Consider the following 19,935-nt stretch of genomic DNA (forward strand, 5'->3'; position numbering starts at 1 on the left):
TAATTTACCTGGTTAATGGGATTTTTGCTCCTGAACCTCAGTGCACAGTGTCTGCACATAAGGGCTGTAAGAAGTTACCTTCATTTTCACACAGGCTTGCAAGTTGTCATCTGTGAGGCATGACCGATGTTTGTTTTTAATATAGTTCATGTTGGAGAAGACCTGCTCACATACATATGTGGAGCTGAAGATCGACAGGACTCCAAATGCATACTTTTTCATGTTTATATAAGTGTTGGGGATGGCATTCCATGTTTCGAATACAAGTTTGTCCTGTTTGGAAAGGTTTTCAATATCACTCCATTTATGATTCTGAGCCAGAATGGCCTTCTGACGGGCCACATCCTCAAGAGTAGCGGTCAAGCATTTGGACTTGGACACCCATATATCTTTGTCGGCTATATCGGCCAGTTCCATCTCAAGATCAGGTTGACTTACACCTGCAAATGCAGTCATATTCAATAGGGATGGATCGATCGCCAGGGGAGTGACAGGGAAGGATAATGTGGTTTTTTCCTCTCTGAACTCACAGAATCGTTTCCCAAATGAACTTTGCATTGTGGTGATTGCAGACTTCAAATATTCCAAATTTATCGTATCATGACTTTGAACTCTCTCAAAGAGGGAAGGTGAGACAGTGTACCTCTCTGTAAATCTTTGACAAACACTGTCAACTTGCGCTCGAATGCCAAAACCTCCTACAGCATGTGCAGGGCTGTGCCTCCTTTCCCCTGAGGGTTGTATTTAGTGTGTTTAGATGTGCTGTCATGTCTACCATAAAATGTAATTTTTCCAGCCACTCTGGTTGTTCCAGCTCAGCAAAGGTGAGCTCTTTGCTGGCCAGGAAAGTTTTTACTTCTTCCAAACATACGACAAAGCGTTTTAGCACCTCGCCTCTGAACAGCCGCCGGACCTTGTTGTGGAGCAGGAGGTCAGAATATATGCTTTCCACTCACTGTACAGGCCCGACTCCCAGTGACAGTCACACTGCAAGCCCTCTCTTTCTCCAGTCCTCTCTGTCTTCTTTTTCCTTCTCCCTTTTTTCTCTTTATTGCTTTTTTTTAAAAATTATTATTAATTTTCAGTGTCACCCTCTGTTAGCACCTCTCTTTCCCCTTGCCGCAGTCTCCTCCTCCCCAGCTCAGAGGTGCACGCTCAGCGTGCCCTCAGTGACATCACACGCTGTGATGTTAGGGAGGAGGCTGGGCCAGGACAGGGACGCTGTGGTTGCCTAGCGACGCTAAATAGGCAACCTGCCACACAGAGCACTGGGAGCGCAGGAGGCGGCGGAGGTAAGTGATACAGCTCCCCGCCCCGCCCCGCCCCTGCTATTGGGAGCCGCAGCAATGCTTCAAAAGAGCTGCGGCTCCGGAGCCGCAGGTTGCTGATACAGGTTGCTGATACCTGCCCCAGCCAGTTTGGCTCAGTGGATAGAGTGTTGGTGTGCGGACTGAAGGGTTCTGGGTTTGATTCTCGTCAAGGGCACATACCCGGGTTGCGGGGAGATTATCTCAACACCTTGGACTTCAGTGCCCTCCTGTGTGAGATCAAGGCTCTTTCATGTTCCAGGTTCTCAGGCTCTCAGAGTAATGGTTGTGCTGGATGATGAGCCACTTCACAGGCACCAGAATACCAGCATGGCACGGGCCATAAGCACTGTGAATAATAACACAAAGCTTACCAGGGACTTTGGTGTGTATTTATATCCACAGCTTTGAGAATACAGTGTGTGTGTGGGGGGGATGGTGTGGGGTGGGGGCAAGCCTTGCAATTTCTACTTCCCTAACAAGCCTACTGGAGCTCTCACACACCCGCCATGTCCTTCTCCATCGCCTGCCTTCTCTTACTCCATGAACATGACCACATCGTGCCCACTTCAACAGGCTCCATGATGCTGAAGGCTGTCACAAAGGTCCCAAAACAGAGCTGCAACTTGCTTTACTTATGGTGTCAACATAGCAAACGGGATGTCATGGAATACAAGATAGCTGAAAAATTTCCACGCATTTCAGTCACTGCACTCATTTTTATCTTCCTGTCCTCCAATTACAGAGATCTGCAAAATGTAAAATTTAAATAGGATGAACACAGAAAGCACATGGAATTTATCATATTTGTGGCCTGATTGTTTTTAGCTTTCATGGTCTATTTCCTTTTTGGTTTTGGTCTCATTTTCTTGAGTGCTTTGCTTCACTGACTTTGTTACTTTATAGCAAGTAAAAACCCCAAAACACAAGGTCTTTATCATCTAAACGACATTGCCTACCTCCTGTCGTGGTTTATGGTATACTCTCCCACAAGTTCTTCCCAATCCTGCAGCCAGACCAGAACCACAAGAAGGTAGGTGGTTCTTTTCCCCATGAATGGTGCCACCTTGCACCCGGAGCTGCACCAATGTCTGGTGAGAAATTACTCCTAGACTTTTCTGTATTAATTAGGTGTCTCCACGTGTAGCTTCAGAAAACAAGAGACCAGGCTTTGGAGTCAGGCAGACCTTTGCTCACATGCTGCTATCTTGTGGCTAGTGGTTTGCCGGAGCAGACTTAGGAAAAATGGCTAGAATGTCAGGAATTATGCAAGCCAGTTGTTAAAAAAAGAGGTTATTAAAAATTAAATTTTGTAAGCCTATGACCAAATAATTATGTTAAAAACAAAGGCAATTTGCTTAAAACTCATCAGTCCCTATTTAATTACTATACCTGATTCTTCTTTATGTCAGTTATCTATCTATCTATCTATCATCTATCTAATATGCAAATTAGGCTGGGACACCATAACGGGTCACGATTGAACAGGAGGTGGTTGCGCGCACAGGTGAGGCCCTGAGAAGACATGGACAAGGACGGGGAACTGGCCCACAGCCTTGTGGAGGAGTGCAGGCTGGGAGAGGGGAGGGCGAGCCCGCTCACAGCCTCTGCAGCCAATAGCTGACCCCGAGAGGCAAGGGTGGGCCTGTCCACAGCCTCCTGGGCCAATTGCGGGCCCGGAATAAAACCTTGAAAGCAAGTCCCTTCAGTATAATTGGGGCATTAGAGGCCCACAGAATGATCATTTCCTTTTCTATGAAACACATAACTCTGACACACTATTTACAATTAAATAAGTTCCATATAGTTTGACAGCCCTGAAAGTTACCTATAATGATCAGCAAAGTGAAAAGATGAAAAGAATTTTTAGGCTTTTAAAGATGTAACTAATTTCTGTCTAGAAAACACACCAGTTCAAAAGTGATGGTCTTTTAGGACATTATCCAGATGGTATCTAATTTAGCAGTTTTACTTCAGGTTTTCATCTTTGGCAATCTCCTTTGAACAGCATTAACATCCTGCCAGTCCTTTCACTGAGTTAAACAGAACTTTTGCATCTGCTATTATGTATTTGAATGCTACTAATTTTACAAATATTGTTAATAAAACTCATGTAGGGGTCTTCACAAAGCCAAGAATTTTCTCTTTCAGGCCTACGTATTCAGCATCTCCAAGGAGAAGGCCTGTTATTCTGTGTTTTGTTTTGTTTTTTAGTACTCATCAGAGGATATTTTTTCACTGCTTTTTAGAGAGAGTGGATCGGAGGGAGAGGGAGGGGGAAGAGGAGAAGGTCTGCTGGCGGCTGAGGGTAGGCGCTTGCCAGCAGTCCCACTTCTGCGCATGAGCTGCAGAGGAAACACCTTTTCTGACTGATCATTGGCTAAGCTCCCTGTACGCCACTCACAGTGTTGTTGCCTAATAAGCATCCAAAAAGGTGCTCTAGGGTTTTTCCATCTCATTCCAGGAGGAAAAAACAAAGGTGTGCTGCTGGAGGGCTAAGAAATGTCATATCCTGCCCTAGCTGGTTTTGGTCAGTGGATAGAGCCTTGGCCTGCCGACTGCAGGTCTGGGTTCAATTTTGGTCAAGGGCATGTACCTAGGTTGCAGGCTCCTCCCTGGCCAGGATCCAGATCAGGACTCATGCAGGAGGCAACCAATCGCAGTGTTCCCCTCACATTGATGTTTTTCTCTGTCTTTCCCTCTCTCTTCCACTATCTCTAAAAATCAACGGAAACATATCCTCAGGAGAGGATTAAAAAAAAGAGAGAGAAAAAAAGAAAAAAAGAAATGTCATATCCTATGAAAGAGACATCCTGAAAATGCCTAAAGAAAGTTGTTATTTTTTCGTGGTGAAGGGAATGAAGTCCGTGTTGATGAAAACACCTTGATGGCTGAGGTGGCCAGCAGTGGCAGCAGCAGCAGGGTGATGGAGGAGGTGCCTTCCCCTGATCTGCCAGATTGCCCTGTGCAAAGGAAGGCCTACTGATGGCTTAGACCCGCAGGAGTGGGTTTAAGCCATCAGTAGGACATCCCCTGAGGGCTCCAGGACTGTTTGAGGCAGGGTGGGCTGAGGGCCCACCCCCCAGTGCACAAATTTTGTGCACCAGGCCTCTAGTGTTCCATAAATTACTATGAATACTGAATTAGGGAATACAATGGTAAAAATCACTGTTCCTGGGGGAAATATAGGGTTAGGAGTTGGCAAGACTGTTCAAATTTTAATCAACTGATCAATATATAATCTTATTTTGTGTGTTGATGCCATAAAGCTGAACTCATGGCCAATGGCAGTATAACTCATGCCTGAATGAAGCTTATCTAACACGGGCATTTTCTCCACCAGGTGCATCCAAGCCCTTTTGACCTTAGGAGTACTTTAAGCAGTGAAATCACCAACAAAAGCATAAAAATGCAGAAAGTGCTGTAACAAACAGACTTCAAAAATGGGACACTTGTTCACATTGAAAGCTATAACAAGAAGGCAGAACATTGCTGGTTAACCTTAGCTGAGAAAATGGGCAGGGGGCAACTCACATTTTTCATTGCTCTGCACACACCCATGAATGACTGAAAAAATGGCAATGATTGATATTGTGGCTACAAGTAAATTTTAGCAAGTAGATAGATTTATAAACAATGGAATCTGCAAACAATGAGGATCAACTACATATCTGACTATGTTCTTGGGGTTATTTACCTCTATTGTATCTGCTGGAAATATAACTGTGTGCTACAGGACATCTCTTCCCAACTTTTGAGTGTAGTGATGTCACTCTAGTTGCTTGAATCTGGCCATATGGGAGTATTTACATCATGGAAATGGGCAATGCCACAAATCAATGCTTGATTTGTTGACTGTCTAGGTTTAAGAGAGCGATGAAGAAAATGTTAATAATGCAGATTAAACTTAAAACTGTATTATATCTAGACCAGCCGACATGGCTCAGCGATCAAGCATAGATCTATGAACCAGGAGGTCATGGTTTGATTCCTGGTCAGGGCAAATGCCTGGGTTGCAGGCTTGATCCCCAATATGGGACATGCAGGAGTTAGCCGATCAATGATTCTCTCTCATCATTGATGTTTCTCTCTCCCCCCTCTCATTTCCTCTCTGAAATCAATAAAAATATATTAAAAACAAAAAACAAAAACGGTATCATGTCTAGACCCATTACATTGCAACTAGCACAGGAAGTTGAGAAAATAGTCTTCCAGTATTAAAAAAGCAAACATTCTTCCAGTATTCAGCAACCATTACCTGACTCAGCTAAGAAGACATGCTATGTTGGATAAACGAGTGATGTTCTGACATGTGTCTTTGTTGTTTCAGTTTTATCTTAATCATTCATGTAAAAAAATCCGTTAATGTTCATGTCAGAGCTATATCCTTTTGTCAACTGCTAGAATAGATGTGACAAAAATCGATGAAAGTATTCTGTGAGAGTACCTGTCAAATGGAATTTACAATTATGTAATTTGCTAGGATTTGTCCTACATGTCCTTTAATCGGAAACATGTAAACCTACATGCATTTGTTTCCAGAGAGCTGGTTGTTTATACAGCTTCTAGACAAATGGCCTCAATTACTTAACCCCCAAGCCTCAATTTAGTTAGGTGCCAAACATAAAAATATCTTCCTAATATAGTTTTGAGAATGGAATGCATTATTATTAGAATAGAATGAATTATTTGTTCTCAGCATATCATTTCCAAGTCAGAAACTCCACAGATGTCAGTCCCAGCTCATCACCTGGAGCACAGCAGCAGGTCCAGGTCACCTCTGGGCACACCACCCTGGTCTTCCCAGAGCGGGCCCTGGATCCCTTTATTCAGAATGAAGTCTCCTTAATGAACAGGCCGGAGAACACTCACCACTAGGTGGCATAAGTATGATGCCTTTGATGGGTTTGGTCCTTCAGGCAATCTAATTGATTGGGAACGCTGAAATTTTACCCTAACAGGCTAGAGAGAAGATAAATGTTTACAGTTCCCAGTCACAGTGCTCTGTGCAGACAATGAGTCTTGTGACCAGTGTTGACACCCTGAGCAAAAATGTTAACTTGTAAGTGAAGATTAGTTAAGCTCCATCTTTGGCAAACAGTATCTTCTCACCACTGCTGGCTGCTCTGCACTTTCTTTTATTTATTTATTTAATTAAAGTATTATATGTGTACATATCTATACTCACGGCAGACGCAGGTTACGTCTAGCCTAATGAGAAATCAGAAACCCTTGCCCCACCCCCTCCGTGCCCCCAGTCTTCCTGCCAGATCTCTCATAATATTCTTCTGAAAACCAATGCTTTAGGTGACTGCCTTGGCAGTAACCTTCGAAGTACTACAAAGAACTAGGATCTCGGAGCATTCCCCCAGCCACCTAGGTCTGACCCTGGGTATTTTTGTTTTAATGTTTTTTTCTTTATATATATTTTATTGATTTTTTTACAGAGAGGAAGAGAGAGGGATAGAGAGTTAGAAACATTCATGAGAGAGAAACATCAATCAGGTATCTCATGCACACCTCCCACTGGGGATGCGCCTGCAACCAAGATACATGCCCTTGACCGGAATCGAACCAGGGACCCTTAAGTCTGCAGGCAGACTCTCTATCTACTGAGCCAAACCAGCTAGGGCTTAATTGATTTTTTAGTGTGTGTGTGTTTGGTTAATTCTCACCCGAAGGTATTTTCCCATTGATTTTAAGGAGAGTGGAAGGGAAGGGGGAGAGACACAGAGAGAGAAGCATCGATGTGAGAGACACAGATCGGGCCTGCAACAGAGGTACATGCCTTTGACCAGAATCAAAACCTGGATTCTTTGGTCCACAGGCTGATGCTCTATCCACTGAGCCAAATCAGTCAGGGCAACAGTGGTATTTTTATTTTTAAATAGAGAGAAAAGGAGAGGGAGGGAGAAACGTGGATATGAGAGAGTCATCAACCAGTTGCCTCCATCTAGCATCCCCAACCAGGGATCGAACCCGAAACCTGGGAAATAGCCTGACTGGGAATCAAACTAGCAACCTTTTGGGGTATAAGGCATGGGATAACGCTCAACCCACTGAACCACACTGGCCAGGGCACCCTAGGAATTCTTGGGAGAGGCCACTTACCTTTCCTCTGGAGGGCAGTTGACAAAGGGCTTCTCCCTAAAGTGTCAGTAAAGTCTGCAAGGACTCACCTGCCACCTATCGGTGAGAACGTTCACTCCCAAAGGTCCGCTCACTCGTTACACCACAGACTTCCCTTTATGTCCTTCACTGCGGGGACTCTCTCAGCAGGTTTCCCTCTTAAAAGCAAAATACTAAACATTTACTCTTTGGAATTAAAATAATAAAAATCAGCCTGATTAGTTTTCTGCCTGCCTGGAATTCACCAATAAAGATTTTTGTAAGGAAGCTGTTCCTATAAACACAGTTAGCTTCATTTACTTCCGCCAATCTCTGTTATGTTCCAATGTTTCCATTAATGATTCCGAGGAACAGTCTTACACATCTGGGATGGCTCTGGTCATATTTAATAAGGTCTTTTGGGAGTGAAGTGAATCAATACTGAACATAAAACCTCAGGTTCTTGGAAAGTACAGATCTCCCTCCCCATGTGAAACACCACACAATGTTACTTTGCATGCTTGGATGAAACCAAACCCAAAGGTGGATTTTAAGGACTTTAACTATAATCTAAATTCATGGTGGTCTTTGAATATAAGTCCAACAAACTGGCATTTAGACTGCCAAGAAATGAACCACAATTTCTTCATAACGACTTTGAAGCAGCAAATAATGGCTTAGAATGAATGAAAATGACTATACGATAGTTTTTATTTTTTCCTTCAGAGTTTATTTTGAATTTTCATTTTTGGATAACCAAGCAGCTCTTTAAGGAGAATGCACAGAAGAGTCATTCTGGCACTTTTGGATAGCACGTAAGTTTTTTTTTTTTTTTTTTAATAGTCACATTCAGTTCACTTGCTCAGTCCATAATGATGGTGGGAGAGCAAGATCAGCCCATAGAATTCCAGCGCTAATATGTAACCATATATACAAACAGCCAATAAAACCATAATGGTGGCTAGTGACCAGAGGGATGGAGTGGTGGGTGGGGAGTGGGGGTGGGGTGGGGGGAGTCTTTAGGGTGTCCTCTAGTTTATCTTAGCTAAACAGAACCCACATCACACAGGAGAACTGGAGAGTACACTGCTCGGAAATCGGAATTCTGTGCACAAACGGGCACTTGGCAGCATGCAGTTCAAAGGGAAGGGGTATTGTTTAACAACTTTATAAAATCCAGGCAGTTCCATTGCAGGAGTTAAGAAAAACAAAGAGGATAAGTGAGGGACTGTCTGTTGTCACTGTAAAAAAGGCACTTGGAGTTAATGGGACCAGAATTGAAGGATTCTCAGCCAATAAAAAATTTCAGTACGATTTCATTAAAAAGGCTCGGATGTTAAGAGTTGACAGGAGTTCCTGAATGAAGACATGGAAATAAACCACCAAAACCCAGGACAGATCAAAATGAAGGAATAAAATCTTGACAACCAAACTGGGCTTATAAAAAAAAAAAAAAAAAAAAAAAAAAAAAAAAGCAAACCCGAAACAAAACCCATGCAAAGCAAAAACCTAGGCAAAGTAAGAGCATGAAGCAGCAATGCATAGTTTTCCTCTGAGGTAATGAATACCTCGGGACACTAAGTGCCAAGCTAATTTCTCAATCATAACTTCACAGGAGCGTTATCGTGATAAAACTGACTCAGGCGATGCAAAAAAAAAAAAAAAAAAAAAAAAAAAAAAAAAAAAAGAGCTTCATCTGTTCCCGGAATCTGAGGGAGAACTGAGGTTATCGTCAGAACCAGAGACATCACTGTGGTTTCTCAGTGTCCTCGGGGGACCCGGCAAGCATGTGGAAGGACCCTCAGACGCGACGTTGGGCCACCTCTCGGGCAGCGAGGCATCCCTTACCGCCCTCCTTTCTTCTGAGTCATCACCGTAACTCCCCTTGAACATTTACACAACCGGAAATGGAAATGTCCGCAGGCCATGGCTGCCGCTGTGCAGCTTCCTCCACAAACGTGAAAGCACTTCCGTATGTAAGAATTTTTTGGCAATTCTGTTAGACTGGGTGACTCTGCAATCGCTCATTTAATGTTGAACGCCATCAGGGGTCTCTCCTCCCGCTTCTGCCAAGGGCTCTTCTTGTCCTCTCCTTGGTCATCCTCATCATCGTCATCTTCATCGTCCTCTGGAGCGGACCCTCCCTGGTCGGGGCTGGCCAGGGGCTCGGTGGGGATGTCCGCAGTCCGTTTGGTCGTCTCCTCCTGCAGGCTGGGCAGCTGGCCGCCGCTCCTCCGGCTGGAGCCGTCCAGCAGGCACCGCAGGGCACTGTCGTCGGGGGTGCAGACGGTGGTGCCACACTCGCTGCCGCTTTGGTCCATGTCGTCCAGGTACACGAGCTGCGTGTAGGCCGTGCCGTCCGCCACCCTCGGCTCCTTCTGAGGGTGCTCCTGGACGGGCGGGTGGTTCTGTGGGAGAGACAGAGGGTCTCCCCTTCCCTTCCGGGCAGATTTTGGCTCATTCATATCCACGCCGGAGTCCAGACTGGCATCGTTGCTTCCGTTCCTCCCGGCTCTTTGGAGATCGATGTAAGAATGTCTAACGTGCGCGTTGGACCTGCCATCCAGGGAGACGAACCAGGCCCGGGGGTGCGGGAGTGGCTTCCCGCCGCCAAGTTCCATCAGGGCCTTTTCCGTCAGGAGCTGGACCTCGCTGTTCATCTGGGCCAAGGCCGCGTCGTTCAGGGATGCAGGGATGGACAGAGACTCCGACATGGACCCGTTCTGCGGGCTCCACTCCCTGCTGCCCGCGTCCTGCAGGTGCTGCTGGGAGATGGCCTGGCACGACAAGGGCTGGGCCTGGACCTGCGAGGAGGGGTGCGGGAAGATCCCTGCGTGGGGGCTGGCGAGCTCGGCCTGCAGCCTTTCGATCTCAAGCTGCTGGTCCGCCGGAACGACCAGCGGCTGGCCCACGTAGGAGTGGTCCCCAGGCAGTTTCATGTAGTGGGCGGGGATGACCAAGGCCGGCAGCACTTTCCTGTAGATGCTGTCATTGACCTGGTCCACGGAGCTGCAGCAGATCAGCTGGCCAGGCCGCGAGAAGGACGTGGGTCTTTCCAGGTGGTCCACGGATCGTGACATCATACATTCAGTAGGCCTGCGGTCCAGCAGCTGCTCCTTTTCGGGAGAGGAAGGCGCGGGGTACATGTGTTCCTGAATGGTGAGCTTACTTCCCGTGGAAATACGGTTGACGGAGGCCTGACTGTCTCGGTCTTGCTTCTCAAATAAAGGCTGTGACAGCATAGCATTGTAGCTCCTCCGGTAGTCGCTGCGGCCCGGGGACTCGTAGCCTTCTCTCTCCACAGACTTTCTGGACTTTAAGGGGAAAATCTCCACGGATTTATGGTAGTCCTTTCCCAACGTCCCGCTCGGGGTCAGGTTATCAAAGGAGATTTGGCTTTTGTCCTCTTCCTTATGGGACAGGAGTTCCTCGCGAGAGCTGAATTCTTGGGAGGTGCTGTAGGACAGCTTCAGCATGGGGGTGTGCAGGTCCACCTCTCCGCTGGAGGACATCATTTCTAAACGGACGCCACTCATCAGCTCCTTGGTGCCCGGGGCGTCTGGGCGGCTGTGGCTGGTGACAGAGAGTGGGCCCGGGAATTCCGACTCCCGATGGGCAAACAGCAGGTTGATGTGAGACATGGAGGTGGACTGGTCTCTTTTGGAACTCTCCAGGGCGGCAGGGAGCTGCAGCTTCCTGTGGTGCTGACGAGGTTTCAAGCACTTCCGCCTGCGATCAAAAGACACAATCCAAACCCAAAGGTTATAGATTCTCGTCATGGTTGTGTTTCAAGTACAATCCTAACTCCAATTTCCACAGAAAGAAACAAGCCAGAAGCCTGCTCACCCCCCCTCACCCCCCCCAGCCTTATTTTGATTCGGAGCAGCAGAGTCCATACATTTCACCCGCAGGCTTTTTTATAAGTGCATCTGAGTCATTCATTCACAAGCAGTTATCCCAAGAATCGACAATCAGCATTCTTGCAAACAGAACAGATGAGGCATCACAATAAAAATAGTTCTGCTTTGTCCTTGAGAATATCACACCTTTGTCAGTGTTTAGGAATATTCTAAACCAATCATAAGACAATGGTAAATGGGCTCTATAACTGCCCTTCTAGGTAATATTATATATTATACACAGTGTGCCTCTTATGTCCTTCATTTGTTTGCAAGTCAGATGACAAATATTTCGTGTGTAGGTTTTTTTTCTACCTATAAAAAAAAGACTTCGATTCAGAAGAAAAAAAAAACCACCTCCATATCATGCTTGCACAAGCCATTCCAAATGAAAAAAAGATATTGCCAAAATGGTAAAACATTACCTGCAATAATATAAAAGGAGACACAGCAAAACCAAAAGTATGAAAGCCATTCCTCCTAAAATGGCCAAAAGAAACACCGTGTGATACGTGGTAATGTCCTGTGTGACAACGGGACCTAGAAGGTCAGAAAAGGACACTTTAGATTTTTGGAAACCTTTAAATACACAGAGGAATAAAGAACACAAATGTCAAGTGTTTTTTGATTTTGTTAATCCTTACCCAAGGATATTTTTCCAATGAGTTTTAGAGAGAGTGGGAGGAAGGGGGAGAAATAGGAAGAGAGAAATATCAATGTGAGACACATCCATTAGTTGCCTTCTGCACACACCCCAATGGGGGTGGGGAGCTGAGTTTACAATCCAGGTACATGCCCTTGACCAGAATCGAACCTGGGACCCGTCAAGCTGAGGGCTGATGCTCTATCCACTGAGCCAAACCGGCTAGAGCAAGTGTCATGTTTGTATTACTCTTACTGTCTGGGGCCTGGAGCAGGGCAGATGCAAACACCCTTCCACTGATACCAGGACGCCATCAATGAGGAGGGATGACCAGCCCCATTACTGAAGCAGCTGTGGCCAGCAGCTCCTAATATGCACATACTACATGCAGTGAGTCAGGGTCCCTCCTTAGCTGAGAGCCACATGCGTTCAGCATTCTAAACACATGATTTTTAATAAAAGCAAATGGATGCATGATAATACAATGAGTGGGACTCTTACACTCAGAGAAAAAGCCTAAATATCAGGAGATTTTATACTGCAGGAGAAAAAAAAATCACAAGATTTTATTCTCACTTCCACTTGGCAGTCATTGTGACTGTGTGAAGAGCCCTTTGCCTAAATAAATTAGTTGAGATGTAGGAAGGAAATGTACTATGACTTAAAAAACATACATATAGGGAGTTGAGGGGTGGCAATGGGGGGAATACGGACACATATGTAATACCTTAATAAAGAAAAAACCTCCACCCATATAGGGTGTCAAGTGTTTCTAAAATGCTATAACATTAAATGTTCCTCTACAATAACTTTTCAAAATGTTTAACCTGATGTGGCCACAGTCCTCTCCAGAACTCAATAGACCAGGTCGTCAGAGGTAAACGGACTCTCGTTTCCATTGTAAAGAATCTCAAGAAGTACTTAACTTAGACTCTTCATGCTCGGCATCTATAAGAATGTATCTTAATGTCACTGACAACAGGTGGTCAGCAACAGCACAAACCTCCCCAAATTACCATCTCTGCCCGGGCATCCTGGCAGTGCAGCAAAGGGGGGAAGGAAGAAATGTGGTTTTATTTTGTTTCATTTACCTACTGATTTTTTATACTCTAAGGGGTATTTATTAAAAAATACTTTTGAAGGAGAGCTTGATAAGCCCAAGGAGTTTTAATAGCTTTTGAAAATTGTGACATTCAAAAGACAACATTATTCACTTCAATGTGGTGGAGTTAATATTTACAAAAGTTGGAAAAATATCTGACAACGATATCCTGCCTTAATCATTCAGAGAAACATTTTTTTTTTTTTTACACAAAGACAGCCTCCCCGGGCACCGGGGCATGGCAGTGCCTTGGCAGGCTTCACCAACATATTGGGTGTGTGTAGAAGTCATTTCCAAGTAACTCAAGTTCAATTCCTTTAAGCACTTAAAATGTTATTGCTTTAACTCTTGCCAATGTAAACCTTCATAAAACTCACAGGCATACTTCATTTCCTCCTTAACCAGCGAATTAAAGAGGAAAACTCTAATTACTTTCTTGTTGGTTTTGGGCTCAGGAAGACCCAGCATCGCAGTAATTTGTTTTAATAACATTGATGGCTGTGAGGTTACCAACACATGTTTCCACATTAAATGCCACCAGGGACTGTGCTATGTATGCTTTTTGTGGCTGTTTTTCCTCTTCCTTTACTACTGGGAAGCTTCAGAGGACCTACATCCAGCAGTTCTTTCTCCGCTCTGTACGAAGTATCTATTAATTTGTTCATGATGGGAAAACTGAGAGCCAAGGTTGTTTGAAACAGGTCTAAAATGAAAGTCAACTTTAACGCCTGGGATTTGTGGCCTCTGCTTTGGTACCTAAGGAATTTCTTTCCTTTCTTTCCTTACTCTTCATCATCTCCTAGATATTTCAAACTTGGAGACTGGATCATGCCTATATTTCTACAGGAGCAATATCATAAGGGGAAACACACACTCTGTAAACACAGATGTGAAGTGTGCACATTTTCTGAAGATGGAAATATAAAAACAGTGACAGACTAAACCCATCTTGGAATGGCCCCTATAAATTAGTTACTCTGGGAGTCTCAGTGTTCCTTCCACTGATAATTACACTGCAGGGACACAGTGGACTCCCGTTTTGGAACTGCCTTCGTGGCTAATTTACAAGAGACACTCTTCAATCACAGCGCCTTCTGACCTGGGCTCAGTCACCTACTGTACACACCAGACTGGGACACGCACGGCTTTCAGCCGTCCCTCTGAGCGGCAGGATCTGCCGCCAGGAAGTGCTCACTAACGGAGGCAGTCCAGGCAACACATTCGAGAGATGCTTTGTGCATCATTGGAAATAATTCTCCTAACGTGACTATTTTGAAAAAACAAGTCTGGAATACTCACTTGGGATAACCGGGGGCACATAGGTTAAAAAAAACATAACACTTTTAGTCACACTTAAAAAATACCAGTTCATTCACATTTCCTAAATGGAAATGAATATTCTTCTGAGTACAAAGCCACTGGTTGCTTTGAAAACCTTTAGGAGATGCCGTATTGAGCTTTTTTGCCCCAAGAAGTCACCCGTGATGACTTTCTGGGAGTCCCTCCGTTGAATGCCTTTCACTACACATTCTCTCACTCCGGCCACAGCTGTTTCAGGAATTAAGGAGGAGGTCTGAGCTGCCGCTGCGGGCTTTAGATTAAGCATTTCCTATGGCAGCTGTCTACAAGAAACAGAGACACGAGATGAGATGATTTTCCATGCATTATTCTTATCCTAGATGGGAGAGTTCCAACTAGAACTCCCCATCCCATGAAGTACCTTCGTTTACTCATTTGATTTTTCAGACTCTCAACCATTTTTAAGATGTGATGTCCCCGTTGGAGTTATTTTTGAAAGTGTACTCAACCTGACCCCTCAGGACATCATTCCCCATGCCTGCGGGCGCTGCCTTCATGTTACCTGGGTTGGGGGGAGACATGGCTGCCACCCAGTACCCCAGCTGAGGGGCAATGTACGTCCACGTCAGCTGGCTGCCCTCCTGGTGCACGAGGCCGAGGCCACTCTTCAGCCACGTTCCTGTGGGTGCAGAAAACAACTTCAGCTCTAGGCATGCTAAACTCCTATCGAAGGCTCCGGCATCTGGCACAAATCACCCTAAATGTCACGTTTATAACCATTAGGGAGCCAAACTGGGCAGCTAGGGGCTGCGCATAGCTTTCCTGGAGATGCTTTTCAACTCGCTTCACTTTAGTTTTTCTTTGACTTCCTTATTCAATTCCCTCCAGCCACTTCACCAAACATCCATGCTCCCAAACCACAAGTGACTTTAGCAGAAGCCTTTGGAGTTTAGAAGGAGAATAAAAGCAGTGTGACATGGTTGGCAGAAGTAGGAGAAATCCAGCGGTGCTACACTCTACCCTCAAACAAGTGAGTGAATTTCCTACCTGAAGTCACAGCTGGCTCCATCGAAATGACCCTGGGAAGGTTTTTTTTTTTTTTTAAATTTAATATATAGATAGATTCCTTGGTCCCATCTTTGCAAATACTGACCCAGAAAACCTGACATAGGTATTTCTAAAAACTTCCAGTTGGCCCTGATGCCGGGAAACATGGAATAAGTCCAGGTCTGAGTTCTGTCTTTCAGCTGTTACTCTGACCAGTATTTAACATTAACGAGCTCCTACTCTGTACTGGCTAGTCATAGCAGATGTGCTTTCTACACAGTCATCCCTTAGTATACGCAGGGGACTGGTTCTGGGATCCCCACAGATACTAAAATCTGAGGATGCACAAATCTCATATATAAAGTCATAGGACAATGCATATGGTTGGCCCTCTGCACCTGCAGACTCCCAACCGTGAAATGAAAATACATATACTGTTTTCAATCGGTGGTTGGTTGAATCCGCAGACACAAAACCCATGGAGACGAAGAGCAGACAATACATTATCTATAATTCTCATCACAACCCTACAAAGTTGGACTTACTTTCCTTTTTGAATGAGGACACTGAAGACAGGTGAGCAATGTAAGGTTCTGAGGACTCAGGGTCGGGAGCAGAGCTGGGGCACCTAGGTCGGTCTGTCCATCCAAGGGCAGTGCTCTTTCTCATGCTCTCCTGTGCTGCCATCTCCCGTAAACCTTCCTCAAATTTGATGACTTTTTCACTTTGTAGGGTGTCTAGCAGCAGACTCATTGCCCAAGGTCATTTGGCTGTCACCTGTCTCACCGGCAGAGAGCCTTACTTTGAGGACCATGATGAAAGCTGGCAGCAAGGGCAAGGGAGTGGGCTGGCCAGGCCCCCAAGGGCATGCAAACACTCACCCCACCCATCAGCAAAGACGAGGTCACTTATCACTCATGCAGGGCTCCTGCTTTGCTTCAGTGCCCAGTGCTCCTGCTCAGCTCAGGTCAGCTCACTCCTGCAATCAGCCACTACCTCAAATGGCCACACGCATAGCCCTGTCCATCTGAGAACTACACGCACCAACTGTGCACCAAATATTCTATCCTCTGGGCTCCAAATCCTTGCCTTGTCTGGGTACACATATCACTGAGGTGGCAATCGGGGATGTTTCTTCCCCATGAAACATCCCCTATTGTTGGGGCTGCTTCTAGGGCTTATCAGTTGCCATAGCAACATTCAAATGCAGCAGGCGGAGAGGTGCCTTGGTAATGCCTCTCAGCTAGCACACCTCCTCTGCTGACTGCAGCTGAACAAAGGAGGCTGGAGAGGCCAGGCACCCAGCATCAGCAAACGCCTACAGCCTGCACGCTCTGACCCCCCATGCAACAGGCTTAATCATGGCTCCAGAGAAAATACAAACAGGAATGTTTCTAAAATGATTATGAGAACAAGGATGCCTAATTCCAATGTGTTTGCTAAACAACATCAACCCAGAGTTGATTATGCCACACACAGCATCACTTACTTCTTTTTTTTTATATATATTGATTTCAGGGAAGAAGGGAGAGGAAAAGAGATATGGAAACATCAATGATGAGAGAGAATCATTGACTGGCTGCCTCCTGCACACCCTCCACTGAGGATTGAGCCCACAACGCAGGCATGTGCCCTTGACTGGAATCGAACCCTGGACCTTTTCAGTCCACAGGCTGATGCTTTACCCACTGAGCCAAACCAGCCAGAGCAGCATCACTTACTTCTCCAGGCCTACTAAGGAAACAGAGAGAACATTTGACACAGGAAGCAAAAGGGTTTCAATGTTTGGTGCAATCGTTTCCCTGAAGGTAGATAAGATGCTTGCAACTGCTTCCAGTGTTCTCCCTGCCCCCCAGGACCTCATACTGTTTAGCTCATGACACACACCTCACCCCTCTCCCACACACTCTCCCACAATAGCAAGCCTGCCAGGATCTCTCTATCAGCAGGAAGTGACTACCGTACACATTCTTTGGTTTACAGTTTTCTTCAGATTAGAGTCTTGAGTCATTGCTTTTTGAATGGAGAGGATGCTGGGATTGGCTAAAGGACCTAGAGGGAAAGAGCTGGAAGATCAGAATCCTAATTCCTGTTCGCTCAAGGGCAAACCACCTAAACAGATCGCTAAATTGCCTCTACCTTCTACTGGTAAATACAATGTGAAACTGGAAACACTTAAAAATACCTCCCAGTTACACTTGGGATGAGCCAAGCAGGTGGACACCACACTCACCCAGCTAAAAGGTCCCCACATGTAGCCTGGAGGGCCTCTGTCCAGTGGTGGTGGTGGTGGTGCTGGTGGGAGCCAGAAAGGCCAGTGACTGGGGACACACAGCTGCTTTGGGAGCGCAGGGAGGAAAGAATGCCATCTGGTGTGAGGAGATGCTTCTAGTTGAGCTCTGCTGAAGGTGCAGGACTGTCAGCTGGGGGATGAGGAGGGTGCGGAGCAGAGAGAAAGAGGAGGGGGTTGCATGCAATAGGGCTTGCAAGATGCAGGAGGTGGGATGGAGGTGCAGGGTGGGTGGGAGGGAGGGGGCTGTTGGATGGTGGCTGGAAAGGAGGTCAATGCCTGCCTGCCAATGGCTGGGCAGGGCTTCCAATGCCATCAGCAACAGGAGGCCACTGGGACCTGTAAGTGGAGGCCCAGCTGGCCACACACAGCTTTTCTTACCCCCCACCCCCTTCCTAAGTCCCTTAGTTCTCCCAGGTCCCTCCTCATCATGCCAAATTTGTGACTTGGCAAACAACTGAGTCTTTCTCCCCCATGTTTCCCGGCACTGAGCCTCCCAACCTGAGTCTCTCTACCTGTCTTTCAAGACTCAAGTCATGCCATGAGTTTTCCCCGAGTTCCTCCAGCACCCAAGAACGCCCGCATCTGGGCACTCCTAGGGTGTGTGTCCCAGCACCACTGATTTTCCAGAAACATGTCACCCGCTGTTCACTCTGTAAGAGAGGGCAGGTCTTCTCCTCAGCACACAGACATGCCCTTGGTGTAGGTGCTCAGCAGTGCTTAACAGTGAGCAGAAGTCAGACCTGCAACCTCAAAGTAACACCAGGCAACCTTCTGAGAAAAGCTGGGGGTGGCCAGTAGGAAAGATCTCCTGACGAAATTGGGGTTCAGGTCGAGACGCTGCCCTTTCCAACAAAAGGGAGCAGAGTCAGTTGAGAAAAAGGCATTACTCTGGGCCCACGTTTTCTTTTCTTCCCCCCCACCCCCCAATATATATTTTACTGATTTTTTTTACAGAGAGGAAGGAAGAGGGAGAGTTAGAAACATCAATGAGAGAGAAACATCAATCAGCTGCTTCCTGCACACCCACCACTGGGGATGTGCCCACAACCAATGTACATGCCCTTGACCAGAATCGAACCCCAGATCCTTGAGTCCGCAGGCCAACGCTCTATTCACTGAGCCAAATCGGTTAGGGCTGGGCCCACGTTTTTGTAAAATGTACCCATATCCAGGAAATAGTGGGTAACGTTGTTTTGGGTTTCAACGATCATGCTTTATTGGTAAAAGCCATTTCCAAGCAGTTCTGTTTGTAGGAAGAGATAAGCTACAGGAAAATGAGTGAATGAATTGCGAACCAGAAACACACTTCTCCTGACGCTGCAGGAAGTGGATGCTTTCCCCGCATCAGAGGAGCTCCTTGTACTCAGGCAGGGACTCCGGCTGGAGCCTTCCCTGCTGCTATGGACAGCAGGGCACAGGCCTTGGCACAGTCTCTTTGGTTCGATGACGTTATGTGACTGCTGGACCTTTGGCCAGGGTGCTAAGTGGGGACCCTCTCATCCCATGGGGGCACAATTCAGAGCAGGAGAAGGGCCAAGGAAAGCTCCAGCTGCGAGGCCTCTGCTGTTCTCCTTGTTTGCCCGCCAAGTCGGCTGGATGGGGCAACCACAGGATGCTCCTTGTCAGAACAACAAGCTGTCCTGAGTGAGCATCTCTTCTGTGGTCCAGACACAACAGCCCAGCAGCTGCTTCCTCCATTCACCTCGCTCCTGTGCTTCTCCTTCTCCCTGCTCTGAGCTAGTCCCTCCCAGCCTCTTCCCACTGCTCCCTTCTGAGGGCTCGCTACTGACTCACTCAGGGTCCTCTTCCTTGGGACAAGCTGAGTGTCCAGGCGGGTCACCTGGTAAAGATGTGCAGGCAGGACCCTGTGTCGCCTCCTGCTCTGTCCCACAGGCCCGGCCCGGCTGCCACCTTCTTCATGCACAGCTTCTCCTGCAGAGCAGGGGTGGTCAACGGTTAAGTGGGTCAGTTGGGAGCAGGCTGGTGGCCACCACAAGCACCTCTCTGCTCTGTGCAAAGCTGCTGGCATGCCTATTACGGGGACTGTGTGTGTGAAGGTTATATAGCAATCTCTCGGTATCATCAAGGAATGAAACTCCGCGTTACAGAAATTTCTAGAATGGTGGCTTTCAAATAGTTTAAAAAGCATCTGATCTTTCTAATGCTGCTGCTTTTAAGTGTGTCCCTAAGCAGAAATCCCCCCCCCCATTTTTTTTTTTTTATTGATTTCAGAGAAA

General features: G+C 46.4%; 1 protein-coding gene across 3 annotated transcripts in view; it reads right to left on the bottom strand.

Moving 5' to 3' along the window:
• Positions 1–8,122: 8,122 nt before the first annotated feature.
• FAM171A1 (family with sequence similarity 171 member A1) overlaps positions 8,123–19,935 on the bottom strand; it is a 110,384-nt gene continuing 98,571 nt past the window's right edge. For all 3 annotated transcript variants that reach the window (XM_084868310.1, XM_084868309.1, XM_084868308.1), the window contains 3 exons: positions 14,921–15,037; positions 11,740–11,854; positions 8,123–11,144 (listed from right to left, as the gene is read on the bottom strand). In XM_084868310.1, the coding sequence (XP_084724436.1) occupies positions 9,440–11,144; positions 11,740–11,854; positions 14,921–15,037 (1,937 nt within the window). In that variant the 3' untranslated portion in view covers positions 8,123–9,439. The remainder of the gene's footprint in view (positions 11,145–11,739; positions 11,855–14,920; positions 15,038–19,935) is intronic.

Source organism: Pipistrellus hanaki, assembly GCF_964339955.1.
Source record: "Pipistrellus hanaki genome assembly, chromosome: 1".
NCBI lineage: Eukaryota > Metazoa > Chordata > Mammalia > Chiroptera > Vespertilionidae > Pipistrellus > Pipistrellus hanaki.